This window comes from Ascaphus truei, chromosome 8 (assembly GCF_040206685.1).
Source record: "Ascaphus truei isolate aAscTru1 chromosome 8, aAscTru1.hap1, whole genome shotgun sequence".
Lineage (NCBI taxonomy): Eukaryota > Metazoa > Chordata > Amphibia > Anura > Ascaphidae > Ascaphus > Ascaphus truei.
The window spans coordinates 79,832,556-79,848,776 of record NC_134490.1 but is presented as its reverse complement, the minus strand read 5'-3'; the positions used below and the strand labels follow the sequence as shown (position 1 = coordinate 79,848,776).

At 45.5% G+C, this 16,221-nt stretch overlaps 1 protein-coding gene across 1 annotated transcript; it reads right to left on the bottom strand.

Annotated features, from left to right (window-relative positions):
- Positions 1 to 11,493: 11,493 nt before the first annotated feature.
- FGFBP3 (fibroblast growth factor binding protein 3) lies at positions 11,494 to 13,538 on the bottom strand. The gene is made up of 2 exons (XM_075612828.1): positions 13,384 to 13,538; positions 11,494 to 12,725 (listed from the first exon to the last, which is right to left on the bottom strand). Exon 2 carries the CDS (start codon positions 12,619 to 12,621, stop codon positions 11,878 to 11,880), a length of 744 nt encoding a protein of 247 aa, XP_075468943.1. The 5' UTR covers positions 12,622 to 12,725; positions 13,384 to 13,538; the 3' UTR covers positions 11,494 to 11,877.
- Positions 13,539 to 16,221: the final 2,683 nt, after the last annotated feature.

The following is a 16,221-nucleotide window of genomic DNA, read 5'->3' as shown; positions in this document are numbered from 1 at the left end:
TTTTACTTCCTGATTAAGATGGTGGTGCGTTCCAGCATAGGGCTGCGGTCCACAGCAGCTAGTAATACAAGAGTTTGGCAGTTTTTTGCTTTTAAAGACAGGTGAGCATGATTATTTATCACTTTGGTGTAATTAATGTGGGTATATAAGGGTATACACTAGCATTCACTCACTGCACATCCCTGAGGAAGGTCACTGTATGATGACCGAAACGTTGGATGCGGTGCCTATGTATTTGTCTTGAATACATCTACTTTGGATTTCCCTGACTGTGTGTTGTCTCGTTTTTCCTGGATCCCCATCTGGTAAAATATTTTTCTGTATATATATATATGTATATATACAGTTGTGTGAAAAAGAAAGTACACCCTCTTTGAATTCTATGGTTTTACATATCAGGACATAATGACAATCATCTGTTCCTTAGCAGGTCTTAAAATTAGGTAAATACAACCTCAGATGAACAACAATACATGACATATTATACCGTGTCATGATTTATTTAACAAAAATAAAGCCAAAATGGTGAAGCTATGTGTGAAAAACTAAGTACATCCTTACTGCTTCCATAGGAATTAAGATGCTAAGTAGCCGACAGGTGCTGCTAATCAAATGCCCTTGATTAATTGATCATCAGCAAGTGTGACCACCTCTATAAAAGCCGAAGTTTTAGCAGTTTGCTGGTCTGGAGCATTCAGGTGTGTTAACAAAATGCCAAGGATGAAAAACATCAGCAATGATCTGAGAGAAGCAATTGTTGCTGCCCATCAATCTGGGAAGGGTTATAAGGCCATTTCCAAACAATTTAAAGTCCATCATTCTACAGTGAAAAAGATTATTCAAAAGTGGAAAACATTCAAGACAGTTGCCAATCTTGCCAGGAGTGGACGTCCCAGCAAATTCACCCCAAGGTCAGACCGTGCAATGCTCAGAGAAATTGCAAAAAATCCAAGAGTTACATCTCAGACTCTACTGGCCTCAGTTAACATGTTAAATGTTAAAGTTCATGACAGTATAATTAGAAAAAGACTGAACAAGTATGGTTTGTTTGGAAAGGTTGCCAGGAGAAAGCCTATTCTCTCTAAAAAGACAATGGCAGCACGGCTTAGGTTTGCAAAGTTGCATCTGAACAAACCACAAGACTTCTGGAACAATGTCCTTTGGACAGACGAGACCAAAGTAGAGATGTTTGGCCATAATGCACAGTGCCACGTTTGGCGAAAACCAAACACAGCATATTAGCACAAACACCTCATACCAGCTGTCAAGCACGGTGGTGGGGGGGTGATGATTTGGGCTTGTTTTGCAGCTACAGGACCTGGGAACCTTGCAGTCATTGAGTCGACCATGAACTCCTCCGTATACCAGAATATTCTAGAGTCAAATGTGAGGCCATCTGTCCGACAGCTAAAGCTTGGCCGAAATTGGGTCATGCAACAGGACAATGATCCCAAGCACACCAGCAAATCTACAACAGAAAGGCTGAAAAAGAAAAGAATCAAGGTGTTCGTGGCCCAGTCAAAGTCCAGACCTCAACCTGATTGAAATGCTGTGGCAGGACCTTAAGAGAGCTGTGCATAAACAAATGCCCACAAACCTCAAGGAACTGAAGCAACGTTTTAAAGAAGAGTGGGCCAAAATTCCTCCACAACGATGTGAGAGACTGATCAAGTCATACAGAAAACGATTACTTCAAGTTATTGCTGCTAAAGTTGGTTCTACAAGCTATTGAATCATAAGGTATACTTAGTTTTTCACACATGGCTTCTCCATTTTGTCTTTATTTTTGTTAAATAAATCATGACACGGTGTAATATGTCATGTGTTGTTGTTCATCTGAGGTTGTATTTACCTAATTTTAAGACCTGCTAAGGAACAGATGATTGTTATTATGTCCTGATATGTAAAACCATAGAATTCAAAGAGGGTGTACTTTCTTTTTCACACCACTGTGTACAGTGCTCGATAAATCCGATCGCAAGGGGCAACTGGATTTTGGCCGCTGGCGATTGGCACAAGCAGCGCATGTGGTTCTGTTTAATTTCCCCTGCTCGCGCTGGCAAAAAAAATCCTCCTGATTGGTGTGACGCAACTTGGCACGTTGCCATTTTTTTTTTGCCGCGCATCCAGGCTCTATATGAGCCTGCGGATGGACGCGGCCTTCCTTTCTATTGTGATCCTTCGTGAGCACGTAAGTACTCTCCCATGCCTCTCCTATGTCCCCAACATGCTCCTCCGATGCCCTCTCCCATGCCCCCCACATACCCCCGATCTCACCCACATGCCTCCAATCTCCCCCACATGCCCCCGATCTCCCCCACATGCCCCGATCTCCCCCACATGCCGTCAATCTCCCCCACATGCCCCCGATCTCCCCCACATGCCGTCAATCTCACCCACATGCCTCTGATGCCCCCACATGCCCCAGATCTCCCGCACATGCCCCTGATCTCCCCCACATTCCCCAGATCTCCCCCTCATGCCCCCGATCTCCCCCACATGCCTCCGATCTCCCCCACATGCCTCCGATCTCCCCCACATGCTTCTGATCTCCCCCTCATGCCCCCGATCTCCCCCACATGCCCCAGAACTCCCACTCATGCCCCTGATCTCCCCCACATGCCTCTGATCTCCCCCACATGCCCCTAATCTCCCCCACATGCCTCTGATGCCCTGGCACATATCCAACACATGCCCCCGATCTCCCCCACAAGCCCCCGATCTCTCCCACATGCCCCCGATCTCTCCCACATGCCTCCGATCTCCCCCACATGCCTCCGATCTCCCCCACATGCCTCTGATGCCACCCACATGCCCAACACATGCCCCCGATGCCCCCCACATGACTCTGATCTCCCCCACATGCCCCTGATCTCCCCCACATGCCCCCGATCTACCCCACATGTCCCCGATCTCCCCCACATGCCCCTGATCTCCCCCACATGCCTCTGATGCCCTGGCACATATCAAACACATGCCCCGATCTCCCCCACATGCCCCTGATCTCCCCCACATGCCCCCGATCTCCCCCACATGCCCCCGATCTCCCCCACATGCCCCCAATCTCCCCCACATGCCCCCGATCTCCGCCACATGCCCCGATCTCCCCCACATGCCCCGATCTCCTCCACATGCCCCGATCTCCCCCACATGCCCCTGATGCCCCCCACATGCCTCTGATCTCCCCCACATGCCCCCGATCTCCCCCACATGCCCCCGATCTCCCTCACATGCCCCGATCTCCCCCACATGCCCCCGATCTCCCCCACATGCCCCGATCTCCCCCACATGCCCCGATCTCCCCCACATGCCCCGATCTCCCCCACATGCCCCGATCTCCCCCACATGCCCCGATCTCCCCCACATGCCCCGATCTCCCCCACATGCCCCGATCTCCCCCACATGCCCCGATCTCCCCCACATGCCCCCGATGCCCCCCACATGCCTCTGATCTCCCCCACATGCCCCCGATCTCCCCCACATGCCCCCAATCTCCCTCACATGCCCCGATCTCCCCCACAAGCCCCCGATCTCCCCCACATGCCCCCGATCTCCCCCACATGCCCCCGATTTCCCCACATGCCCCCGATCTCCCCCACATGCCCCCGATCTCCTCCACATGCCCCCGATCTCCCCCACATGCCCCCGATCTCCCCCACATGCCCCCGATCTCCCCCACATGCCCCGATCTCCCCCACATGCCCCGATCTCCCCCACATGACCCCGATGCCCACCACATGACCCCGATGCCCACCACATGCCCCCGATCTCCCTCACATGCCCCGATCTCCCCCACATGCCCCGATCTCCCCCACATGCCCCGATCTCCCCCACATGCCCCGATCTCCCCCACATGCCTCTTATCTCCCACATACATGCCCCAGATCTCCCCCACATGCCCCCGATCTTCCCCACATGCCCCCGATGCCCACCACATGCCCCCGATCTCCCCCACATGCCCCCGATCTCCCCCACATGCCCCGATCTCTCCCACATGCCCCGATCTCCCCCACATGCCCCCAATCTCCCCCACATGCCCCGATCTCCCCCACATGCCCCGATCTCCCCCACATGCCTCCGATCTCCCCCACATGCCCCCGATGCCCCCCACATGCCCCCGATCTCCCCCACATGACTCCAATCTCCCCCACATGCCCCCGATCTCCCCCACATACCCCCGATCTCCCCCACATGACTCCGATCTCCCCCACATGCCCCCGATCTCCCCCACATGCCCCCGATCTCCCCCACATGCCCTCGATGCCTCCCGTGGCTCTCCAATGTCCTTCACATGACCCCAATTCTTCCCACAAACTCTCAATGCCCCCCACATGCCCCACATGCCCCCCACATGCCCCAATGCCCCCCACATGCCTCCGATGCCCCCACTTGCCTTCCGATGCTCCCCACATGCCCCGATGCCCCCCACATGCCTCCGATGCCCCCACTTGCCTTCCGATGCCCCCCACATGCCTCTGATGCCCCCACATACCCCCGATGTCCCTGCTGGACACAGTGATCGGGACCTGGAGCGAGATTCCCAGCGCCGATTCCGCTTTGTCTCGAGCAGCTCCATTTCTTGTAGTGAGTGTGTGTGAGTGTGTGTGAGTGTGTGAGTGTGTGAGTGTGTGAGTGTGAGAGAGACTGAGTGTGTGTGTGTGTGTGTGTGTGTGTAGACACCCACCCACTGTCAGTCAGCTTTCCACCTAACGTCAGTCACCTCCTGACTGTCGCTCTCTCTCTCTGTCACTCTCTCTCGCTCTCTCTCTGTTGCGCTCTCTCGTGCTCTCTCTCTGTCACTTTCGCTCTCTTGCTCTCTCTCTGTCGCTCTCACTCTCTTGCTCTCTCTCTGTCGCTCTCTCTCTCTCTGTCGCTCTCTCTCTCTGTCGCTCTCTCTCTCTGTCGCTCTCTCTCTCTGTCGCTCTCTCTCTGTCGCTATCTCTCTCTCTGTCGCTCTCTCTATCTCTCTCGCTCTCTCTCTGTCGCTCTCTCGCTCTGTCGCTCTCTCTGTCGCTCTCTCGCTCTGTCGCTCTCTCTGTCGCTCTGTTGCTCTGTCGCTCTCTCTGTCGCTCTCTCTCTGTCGCTCTCTCTCTGTCGCTCTCTCTCTGTCGCTCTCTCTCTGTCGCTCTCTCTCTGTCGCTCTCTCTCTGTCGCTGTCGCTCTCTCTCTGTCGCTCTCTTTCTGTCGCTCTTTCTCTGTCGCTCTTTCTCTGTCGCTCTTTCTCTGTCGCTCTTTCTCTGTCGCTCTCTCTCTGTCGCTCTCTGTCGCTCTCTCTCTCTCGCTTTCTCTCTCTCGCTCTCTCACTTTCTCTTTCTCATGCTCTCTCTCTCTCACTCACTCTCTCACTTTCTCTCTCTCATGCTCTCTCTCTGTCGCTATCTCTCTCTCTCTGTCGCTCTGTGGCCCTCTCTCTCTCTCTCTCTGTGTTGCCCTCTCTCTCACACTGTCTTTCTCTCACCCACACTCTGTCTTTCTCTCACCCACACTCTGTCTCTCACCCACACTCGGTCTGTCTCTCTCACACTCTCTCTGTCTCACTCTCTGAATCTGGATATCTTATTTACCCTACATTTCTTAAATGCCCTATAACTACACCGAAATAACCTGTACTGCTTTCTTCCAGATCTGACTCAAGTTCACAAACATCGGAATCCCCCATAACCAATAAGACAGGTAAGGAACACCTTCCCTCCAACATATAACATTGCGGGAATAAAGGTACCTGGACATTGAGGGACTGCGGATCAGGTAAGATCCCAGGCGGGATTGCTGCTTTAGAAATTGTGAAGCAGGGGCATCCAGACACTGGTTAAGGGGTTCAGGAAAGTAGTCATTCACATCTGGCTGTTTTTCCAGATCCGACATTTATATACACACACGTAACAAGGACTAATTGTAGTATAATGTAATACAATAAATAAACTTTTGTCAAATACGAATGTTGTTCTTACTAGGAATTTATTCATTTATTTTTTGGACGGGGCTGGGGGCGGGGCTAAGTGTCGAGTAGATTTTCAGTTATTTGTCAAGCACTATATATATATATATATATATATATATATATATATAGCAACTGTAAATATTACTGTATGTTAATTGTTAATTTGTCTTAGACAGGTCTGCAACCCTGTCTTTCCCCATTATCGCCCAGTATACAGCCCTTCCACTGCAGCAAGGGATTCTGGGAAATGACATGCAAATGAGCATTCAGTGCCACCTTTTGTCTCAAGCTCGTATTACACAAGCAAATCCTCAAGCCAATGCATGCTGCTTTAAACACAGCTTTTAGACAGAGGCTGGGATGAGATGCAAAGCCATTAAACCCACTCACAGACATTTTTCAACCTTGATGGGTATCATCAGTGTGAGGTTGGTTGTAATGGCTAAGCTGGTTTGAGACTATAGACTAGGTAATCACCACAATTATTAAGGTTATGGTGGGTAAAAAAAGTGACAAAAACCCTCCACAGTAAAGCATAAAGCAACTGTAAATATTCGCTGTATGCTGGGCGATAATGGGGAAAGACAGGGTTGCAGACCTGTCTAAGACATGCAAATGAACATACAGAAATATTTACAGTTGCTTTCTGCTTTACTGTGGAGGGTTTTTGTCACACACACACACACACACACACACACACACACACACACACACACACACACACACACACACACACACACACACACACACACACACACACACACACACACACACACACACACACACACACACACACACACACACGTAAAGTAATATAACCGTGTAATTCTTAAGTGATAGTAAATAACTTCGTGAATGTATGATACTATAAATAATTAATAATATATAAACAATAAAGTGGTACTGTGAAAACAGTGTCTTAAATCCAAAAGGATAAAGTCCAAATGATTCCACTTGATGAATTTTCAGAGAGGTGATAGTTCCAATAAACAGATCCTGTGGAGCTCTTTGCAGCTCCTAGAAAATGGGATAGACACCCACTAATGAACCTAAAAAGAAGTGCAGGCTCCATAGCATGTAACTGTATAACTTGAGGGTACATTTAATAAAACAAGCAGTCCCAAGGAATTACACTTACAAGATTCTAAAAAACATACACATGGGAGAGAAATCTCTATAGGTGGTCATCAACAGGGGTGGAGGCGTCCAGGATACATAGGGTGCACCTGATCGGATGATAACCGCATACTGCTCCTGCGACGAGCTGGCGTCACCCCGCAGCGTCTCACTGTGCCTCTTGTGCTTTCCTCAGTTTCAAAATGTATATATATCTCAATCTCACAAGAAGAAGAAAGAAACCCCTAAAAAAGCACTCAAGTGTACCAAAAAATAAATACCTTATTACAAAAAGACTAAAACAGACAGTTTAAAAACAACATCCTCCCCAGCACAACAAGACTCCATAAACAACACAATATGTAAACAGTGAAATGGCACTCAACAGCATACTCACGGTCATTTTTTGACCCCTTTATTTAGGAATTGTCTGAATTTTTGTTGCAGGTAATATAGGATTTAGGCCAGTATACTTTTGAGTGCCATTTCACTGTTTACATACAGTATTGTGTTTTTATGGAGTCTTGTTGTGTTGGAGAGGATGTTGTTTTTAAACTGTCTGTTTTAATCTGTTTGTAATAAAGTATTTATTTTTTGGTAGACTTGAGTGCTTTTTTTTAGGGTTTTTTCTTCTTCTGTTTATTTATACTTATACCCCTTAGCCCTATATATAATGTGGGTGAGATATCAATCTATCTATCTATCTATCTATCTATCTATCTATCTATCTATCTATCTATCTATCTATCTATCTATCTATCTATCTATCTATCTATCTATCTATCTATCCATACACACATACACACACATCTCACTACTTGTAGCTCAGCAGTAAGATGTGTAAGACGCTGATGCCTGAATAGCTCATTTGTCACACAATTATGCCAATACTGCATTGACTACAGCTGATTTATCCATCCTAACACTAAGCTGTGAAATTCTCTTTTACCTCTGTTGGAGGGAGAATAACCGCAGTAGGTCTGTCCATACAGCAAAATGGTAAAAAAAAGCACTCCTTTTGTATTTGTATTTGTATGTCTTTATTTATATAGCGCCATTAATGTACATAGCGCTTCACAGTAGTAATACATGTGGTAAGCAAATAAATAACAGATAATATAAATAACAGATCATGGGAATAAGTGCTTTAGACATAAAAGTAACATTTCGGAAGAGGAGTCCCTGCCCCGAGGAGCTTACAGTCTAATTGGTAGGTAGGTAGAACGTACAGAGACAGTAGGAGGGAGTTCTGGTAAGTGCGTCTGCAGGGGGCCAAGCTTTATGTATCATGTGTCTAGTAATATCCACAGTGCTATTCATATGCTTCTTTAAGCAAGTGTGTCTTAAGGTGTCTGGAAGCTGCCCTCTCCTACGGTGGCCTTTCCTTCTCCCACACTCCGCACACTGATGGCAGGGGTGGAGGCGTGGGGCTCCTGCTCTCCTCTCTCTGTCGTTACCGAACCCTTCCTATTCCTCCCTCTCTTGCTTTTCCCTCCTTTGAGGCTCACACTGTCCAGATTTTCTCTCCTCTCCCTGTTCATGTGGCGGTCATCTATCGCCCACCTACCTCTACTCATCCCCCTTCTGCCTTTCTCTCTCACTTTGAATCCTGGCTCTCTTTCTTCCTCTCCTCAGACTCCCCTGTTCTTCTCCTTGGGGACTTCAATTGCCACATTGATGACCCCTCTCTCCCTTGGGCTTCCCGCTTTCTTTCTCTAACCTCTTCTTTTGGCCTTCAACAGTGGACTGCAGCCAGCACCCACAAGGATGGCCACTACTTAGACCTGGTTTTCAGTAAGTACTTCTCTCTCTCCGATTTCTCCATTTCCCCTTTTCCTCTCTCTGACCATCATCTCTTCTCATTCTCTCCACCTCCATCTACACCCCGGTTCTGCAGAAACCTGCGCTCTATTCACTTACCTGACTTTGAGTCCACTTTACGCTCCTCCCTCTCCTCTCTCAGCTCTGCTACAGACCCCGACAACTTGGTCAGGAACTACAACTCTGTCTTGTCCTCCTCTCTTGATCTACATGCCCCACTTTCTCTCTGCCGCACTCGCCCTTCTAACCCTAGACCCTGGCTAAATTCCCACACACACATGCTGCGTTCCTCCACTCGTTCCTCTGAACGCCTCTGGAGGAAGTCTCACACTCTCGCAGACTTCCTTCACTACAAATTTATGCTATCCTGTTTCAACTCTGCCCTCTCGCAAGCTAAACAAGCCTACTTTTCTGCACTAATCAACATGCACAAGTCTAAGCCACGCCGACTGTTCTCTGTCTTTGATACTCTACTCAAACCACCCTCAGCTGCCTCTCCTTCCTCCATCTCCGCTCAGGACTTTGCTGACTATTTTAAGGAAAAGGTGGAATCCATACGTCAGAACATCCCCTCTGTTTCTTCTTCCCATCCTACACCTCTTCCTAACTCTCCTCCTGCCTTCCTTCACTCTTTTTCCACTGTCTCAGAGGAGGATGTGTCGCTGTTGATCGCCACTTCTCCCACTACCACTAGCCCTCTTGACCCCATTCTCTCCCATCTCCTAAAACCTCTTGCTCCTACTATAATCCCTACGCTCACACACATTTTTAACTCCTCCCTTTGCTCTGGAACCTTTCCATCCTCCTTCAAACATGCAACAGTCATACCATTACTCAAAAACAGCAAGCTTGACCCTACCTGTCTTTCTAACTATCGACCTGTCTCCCTCCTGCCTTTTGCCTCTAAACTCCTTGAACGTCTTGTATTCTCTCGCTTGCTCCATTTTCTCAACACCTATTCTCTCCTAGACCCTCTACAATCTGGCTTCCGCACTGCTCACTCCACGGAAACAGCCCTCACTAAAATAACTGACGACCTCCATGCTGCCAAAGACAGAGGTCATTACACTCTGCTCATATTACTCGACCTCTCTGCAGCATTTGACACCGTGGACCACCCTCTTCTCCTTCACATTCTCCATACTCTTGGTATTCGGAACAAAGCTCTATCCTGGATCTCATCCTACCTCTCCCATCGTACTTTCAGTGTCTCTTCTGCTAACACCTCCTCCTCCTCTATTGATCTCTCTGTGGGGGTACCCCAGGGATCTGTCCTGGGACCTCTTCTCTTTTCTCTGTACACACTCTCTCTAGGTGACCTAATAACATCTTTTGGGTTTAAATATCACCTCTATGCTGACGACACACAAATATACTTTTCAACACCTGACCTTACACCTGCTATACAGACCAAAGTTTCTGAATGTCTCTCTGCTATATCATCCTGGATGGCCCTTCGTCGCCTTAAACTCAACATGGCTAAAACAGAGCTCCTCATACTTCCTCCCAAACCTGACCCTACTACCTCCTTCCACATTACTGTTGGAACTACGATCATCCATCCAGTAGCCCAAGCACGCTGCCTAGGGGTCACACTCGACTCCTCTCTCACATTCGCCCCTTACATTCAAAACATTTCTAAAACTTGTCGCTTTTTCCTCCGCAATATATCAAAGATACGCCCTTTCCTCTGTTGCTCGACTGCTAAAACTCTGACTCAGGCCCTCATTCTCTCCCGTCTTGATTACTGTAACTTCCTGCTGTCCGGCCTTCCTGCCTCTCACCTGTCTCCCCTACAATCTATCCTAAATGCTGCTGCCAGAATCACTCTACTCTTTCCTAGATCTGTCTTAGCATCTCCCCTCCTGAAATCCCTCTCCTGGCTTCCAATCAAATCCCGCATCTCACGCTCCATTCTTCTCCTCACTTTTAAAGCTTTACACTCTTCTGCCCCTCCTTACATCTCAGCCCTAATTTCTCGCTATGCACCATCCCGACTCTTGCGTTCTGCTCAAGGATGTCTTCTTTCTACCCCCTTTGTATCTAAAGCCCTCTCCCGCCTTAAACCTTTTTCACTGACTGCCCCACACCTCTGGAATGCCCTTCCCCTCAGTACCCGACTAGCACCCTCATTTTCTCATCCCCTCACTCATTCTCTCTCTTCACTCATTCTCTCTTCCCCTCATTCTCTTTCCCCTTCCCTTATTCTCTCTCCCCCCCTCCCACATTTGGCATCAAAGGATTTAAGAGAGACTTCAGTTTGTAAATATGTATTCATACAGTTACCACTTTTCAGATCGGACAACTCTCACTTATTTTCTCACTCACTCATTTTTAATATCATTTCATAGACTTCAATGGGCTGTTTACATTCAAATGCAATTCTTTAGCCAAAAAAACCCATAACTCACTGATTGATACCGCTGCACTTTATGGAGAAGTTCATAAACTGCTTTACCACTTGAGGAAATATGAAGTATTCTTTTTGTAGATACTAGGAATATAAATGTGTGGTGTGACAAGGGTATAACTTTCCACCCAGAGGTGCGCCCAATGTAATTTATAACACTAGATTTGGGCTCTGTTTGTAAAGACGAGAATGAGTAACGCAATGATACCTAAAAAAGATGTTTTATTTACGAATGCACCCAGAATCTACAATACATATAAATCGCATGCATATTTTAGAAAAGCAAACTAGCTAATCATGGAAAACAATGAGGAAATGATTAACTCGGGGAAATTGTTCTCTTGGTGGTTAAATTCATGGTTTAATGATGTAGTCCCAATAGAGAACAGCTTTAAAAAGAAATGCCTGAAATCATAATATGAATACAATCAAGTCCACACTTGTTTCAGCACTGGGGGGGTTTGTCAGTCATGTTAGGTATAAACCAGTCCAAAGGAATTTACAAGGAATTCCTGTGTTAGTGCCTTGGTTTTAGTTAGAAATAAGTACTTTTCATCTACCACACATCTACCACACAATGCTATTTGATTTAGCCATTCCAGAAATTTACAAAGAAAGAACACAGAGAATGCCATTTCTCTGCACAGTATTCTTCAGTCAGGTCCGCATTTAACTCTGTGATATCATCATTGACTTCTCTTGCTGCGGTAGACAAGTCTGGTGCAGAGGGAGGAGAGGATGGATCTGGCTTTTCACTGGACTTTGTGTCATGCTTTCTCTTCTTTGCATTGCTTTTCTTCTCTGCACCAACATTTGCATTCTCTTCCAGGGACCTCAGTCTTCCCTCTGGCCCCTTTCCGGGCTCTTTCATGCGACCCTTGCCTTTGGCTTTCTTTTTTTCCACATCTTCCACAATATCCGCACCTATCTTCACAAGCTGCGAGTCCACAGCTGCAGCCTTCTTACATATGCGTGACTTTAGGGTCTTGTCCTCACAAGCATTTTTCTTTTTCTTAAATTTACCAAGGATTTGCTTCCAATACTGTTTGGCTTTCATGCTATACAAATGGCACCTCTGTGGTTCCCCTTCGTATGTGCACTGGTAACTGCTGTTGTCTTGCCCATTACAGCTCAAAGACAAGTTCATTGTCTGATCTCCAATAATTTTCCAGGTGCATTCATGGCTGTGTTTGGTTGAAAATTTCCCAGATTGTGCGAATGGTTGGGCCTCTCCTTTTTTGCTGGCTGCTTTCTCATTTTTGCTAAGCACTCCCTGAAAATTGCTGAGGCAGTTGAGAAAAAAAATGAATGGAAGAACGCGGGACAGCCCCATATTATTAGGTCAATATTGCTTATGGCTTTGTAATTCAAGAGCGTCCAAGCATTAGTAATCTGTCCAAGCGCTGGAGCGGAAAAGTACTTGGCATTCCAGAATTCCTAAAAGACAGGGGCACAGAATAGCTGCGATGAGTCAAAGACATTACCAGTTATTGAGGAGCAGGCTATAAAACATTGTATTAAATGGCTTGATGTAAATTAGGATACATAACTGGGCAAGTTTGATTTCAGAAGTATTAGCTAAATGTAATTTTTAAGCTGTGTAAATATGAAGCTTTTGAGAAACAATTATATTTTGAAGATTGTACAGCATATGCAAGTAAAGAAAACTATTAGATATATAATAATATACAGTAACACTCACTAAATATTATCATGCAAATAACAATGATAGGGTTTTAAATGTATACTTGAAGTATGCAATTATAAGATAAACATGTTAAGTGGGAAAATATGACTCACTATACGGACCGTTATTTTTCTGATATGTGAATAATTCAGCACCACTCCACTGAGGTTCAATTGTTACATCTTATATTTTCTGTGTACGTACTTGAACGCATTAATCTTATCTTCAGAAAAAAACAACTTTCTCTCTAATTACCTCTGTCCTTATTCAAACAGCCCTACATAATAGTTTTGCATCCTATACATAAATGTCTCATTCATATTTTCCTTTACAAACATGCATATGCTTTAGTTGTATTGTACAATAATTACAATAGACTTTGAATCAATTAAAAGGATTGAAACTTACCAGACACTGATTACAAGCTGGAGTGCACCAAGAAAGTGTGAAAATCAGCATGTGGATAAGCCTGTAGAAGGGTGCAATAAGAATGAGTATGTTATCAATGAGCCAGGAGGGGCCAGGGTCACTTCATGCCCCTCCCCAAGTCCCCGTTATTCTGTTCCAACACTCACAAGCAAAAGAGAAAAGTGTGACCATACAGCTAGCTGTAATGTGGTCACTTGGAAAGAATAAAAAGACAAAGTGCAGGCAAATTTGATTATTTATTTAAACATCACCAACATATTCTGCAGTGCAGTACAATGAGTAAGTATAGATAATAAAATATTCCAGTACACATTCTAGGGTATAATAAATGTTATAAGGCCCTCTGACAGATATAGAGGAAGAAGTATTTTCAAAAAGGGTAACACAAAACGTATTGAAAACGAGAACGAAGAACTTCCCAATGTCAGAATTTTATATGTAAAGCTTGCATTGTAAAACCGAATGATCACTTTAATATAACAGAGTTTACAATGTATAGTAATAATATATCATTCTAAAGAAGCGATGCATGTATTTTGCATGGAATTATAACAGCAATGCTATGTAGAAAATAATGAATAATGACAGGGCAAAGTTTCAGACTGAATTGATTCTTTTTCTTGCTCTCCACTACCCCCTTGTGCTTTGCAATATATAGCAATTAGAATGGCAGGTGATCAAATTAAAGATGACACCTTTTTCATTGCACTAATCCAGTGACTCCCAACATGGGATTCGTGAGAGGTTTGGAAGGGAATCACCCCAAAAAATGAATGGTAGAACCAAATCAATATCCCGAGTTTGTGAGCCCATGCCAGGATTGCGCACGTAGTAAGGCCTCGAACGGCACAGTAGTGCTCTGCGGGAGCTTCCAAAATCACGCAACCCAATGCCTTGATGCTGCAGTTGCAAAGCATTGTGGGGAGCGGCTTTGGAAGCTCCTGTTGTAATTGACACCTATACCACCCATGCTCTCTGCAAACACTGAGGTGCAGTTTGGGGCATTAAGCATGTGTCCCCCCCCCCATGAGCTCTGGACACTATACTGTCTGTGATCGATCAAACAGATTTGTTAACAATAGTCTGAGTAGGCAATAAGATTTATTAATTATGGGTTTGTAGAACACATATTTTCTAGCAGAGGGTGCACAGTGTAAAAAAAGGCTAGAAACACTAATCAACTACATATATTACAGTGAGAACTACTTATAATGGTTTAATGTGAGCATCTTATATGTGGATAATCAGGGCTGGTTAAACCATTAGGCAAACTAGGTGGCAGCCTAGGGTGGCAGAATTTGGGATGCGGCACATTTGCGCCTAGATTGCCTAGTGCAATGTAACAGGGGCAGAGGGATTTCCCCAACAGGGGGAGAGCAGAGCGGTTGCTAGGGGGCTGGGCAGTTTCTTCCATCCTGATTGCCTGCTGCTGGGTAATGCATAAAAGAAATTACTATTTGGCGTTCCCCAATGCACAACACAAAACAAATATTACACCACTGACTGAAGTGGCAGATGGTAATAGGAAAGATAGTATCAACAGATAAACACAAACAAATGAAATAACTATTACAATCACTCAACCTATGAAAAGGAACAACCGCATTCCTTCAAGGGTACACAGAGAGGTGAGGGAGTAGATGGTTAACAGTTCACCACTATGGGTTAATAGAAATCTTGAATATATTTTAACCACAGTGAGTTGTTGGAGTTATTGTATATACTTCAATAAGTAAGTAGGTAGAGTAGAGCTGGAGAAGAAAGCAGGGGAGAAGATTTGCAGTTTTCAAAGGTGAATTTAATACATAAAACACACAACAACAATAAAAAAAATCCCCTTTCCAGGGCACTCACATGTGTCAGTGCCCTATGGGCATATAATGGTATCTTTTGGATGATATTTTGTCCGATCTCAGGTCCCGGTAATGCGTCTTAGCTGCCTGGCTCTGCCTTGTGTCCCCCCGAAAGTGGCCGCTGGGAGTAATGCTCTGCTCGGCACTGCGCTCTGCCGTCACTCGTTTCCCGGTCCCGTCGGTGTTCCTATTCCTTCTCACTCAACGCGTTTCGCTAGAGGTACTAGTTTCATCAGGAGTGTAAAAACTACTACTCTACCTATGGATAAAATATCCTCAGTCCGTCTCCTATTGGTCCGGACTGGAGCTAAACTTAAAGTTCTTAAAGGCTGATTTGCCATACTCGGGCTCTAAGGATACTGCATCAAGTGCTCCTATGTGACCGGATAGTGAATAAATAATCAGGATGCTTATACATATGTCTCACAATCAACTTGTACATAGTATTTTTACAACATGCTCATAATTGAAACAGTAAGATAATGCTTATACACTACGACAAACTGATTATATTCTGTGACAGATTCATCATAAACAACAAAAACGGCCGGTTGTTATCAATTACAGTGGTGTGAAAAAGAAACTAAACCCTCTTCGAATTCTATGGTTTTACATATCAGGACATAATAACAATCATCTGTTCCTTAGCAGGTCTTAAAATGAGGTAAATACAACCTCAGATGAACAACAACACATGACATATTACACCGTGTCATGATATATTTAACAAAAATAAAGCCAAAATGGAGAAGCCATGTGTGAAAAACTAAGTACACCTTATGATTCAATAGCTTGTAGAACCAACTTTAGTAGCAATATCTTGAAGTAATCGTTTTCTGTATGACTTTATCAGTCTCTCACATCGTTGTGGAGGAATTTTGGCCCACTCTTCTTTACAATGTTGCTTCAGTTCATTGAGGTTTGTGGGCATTTGTTTATGCACAGCTCTCTTAAGATCCAGCCA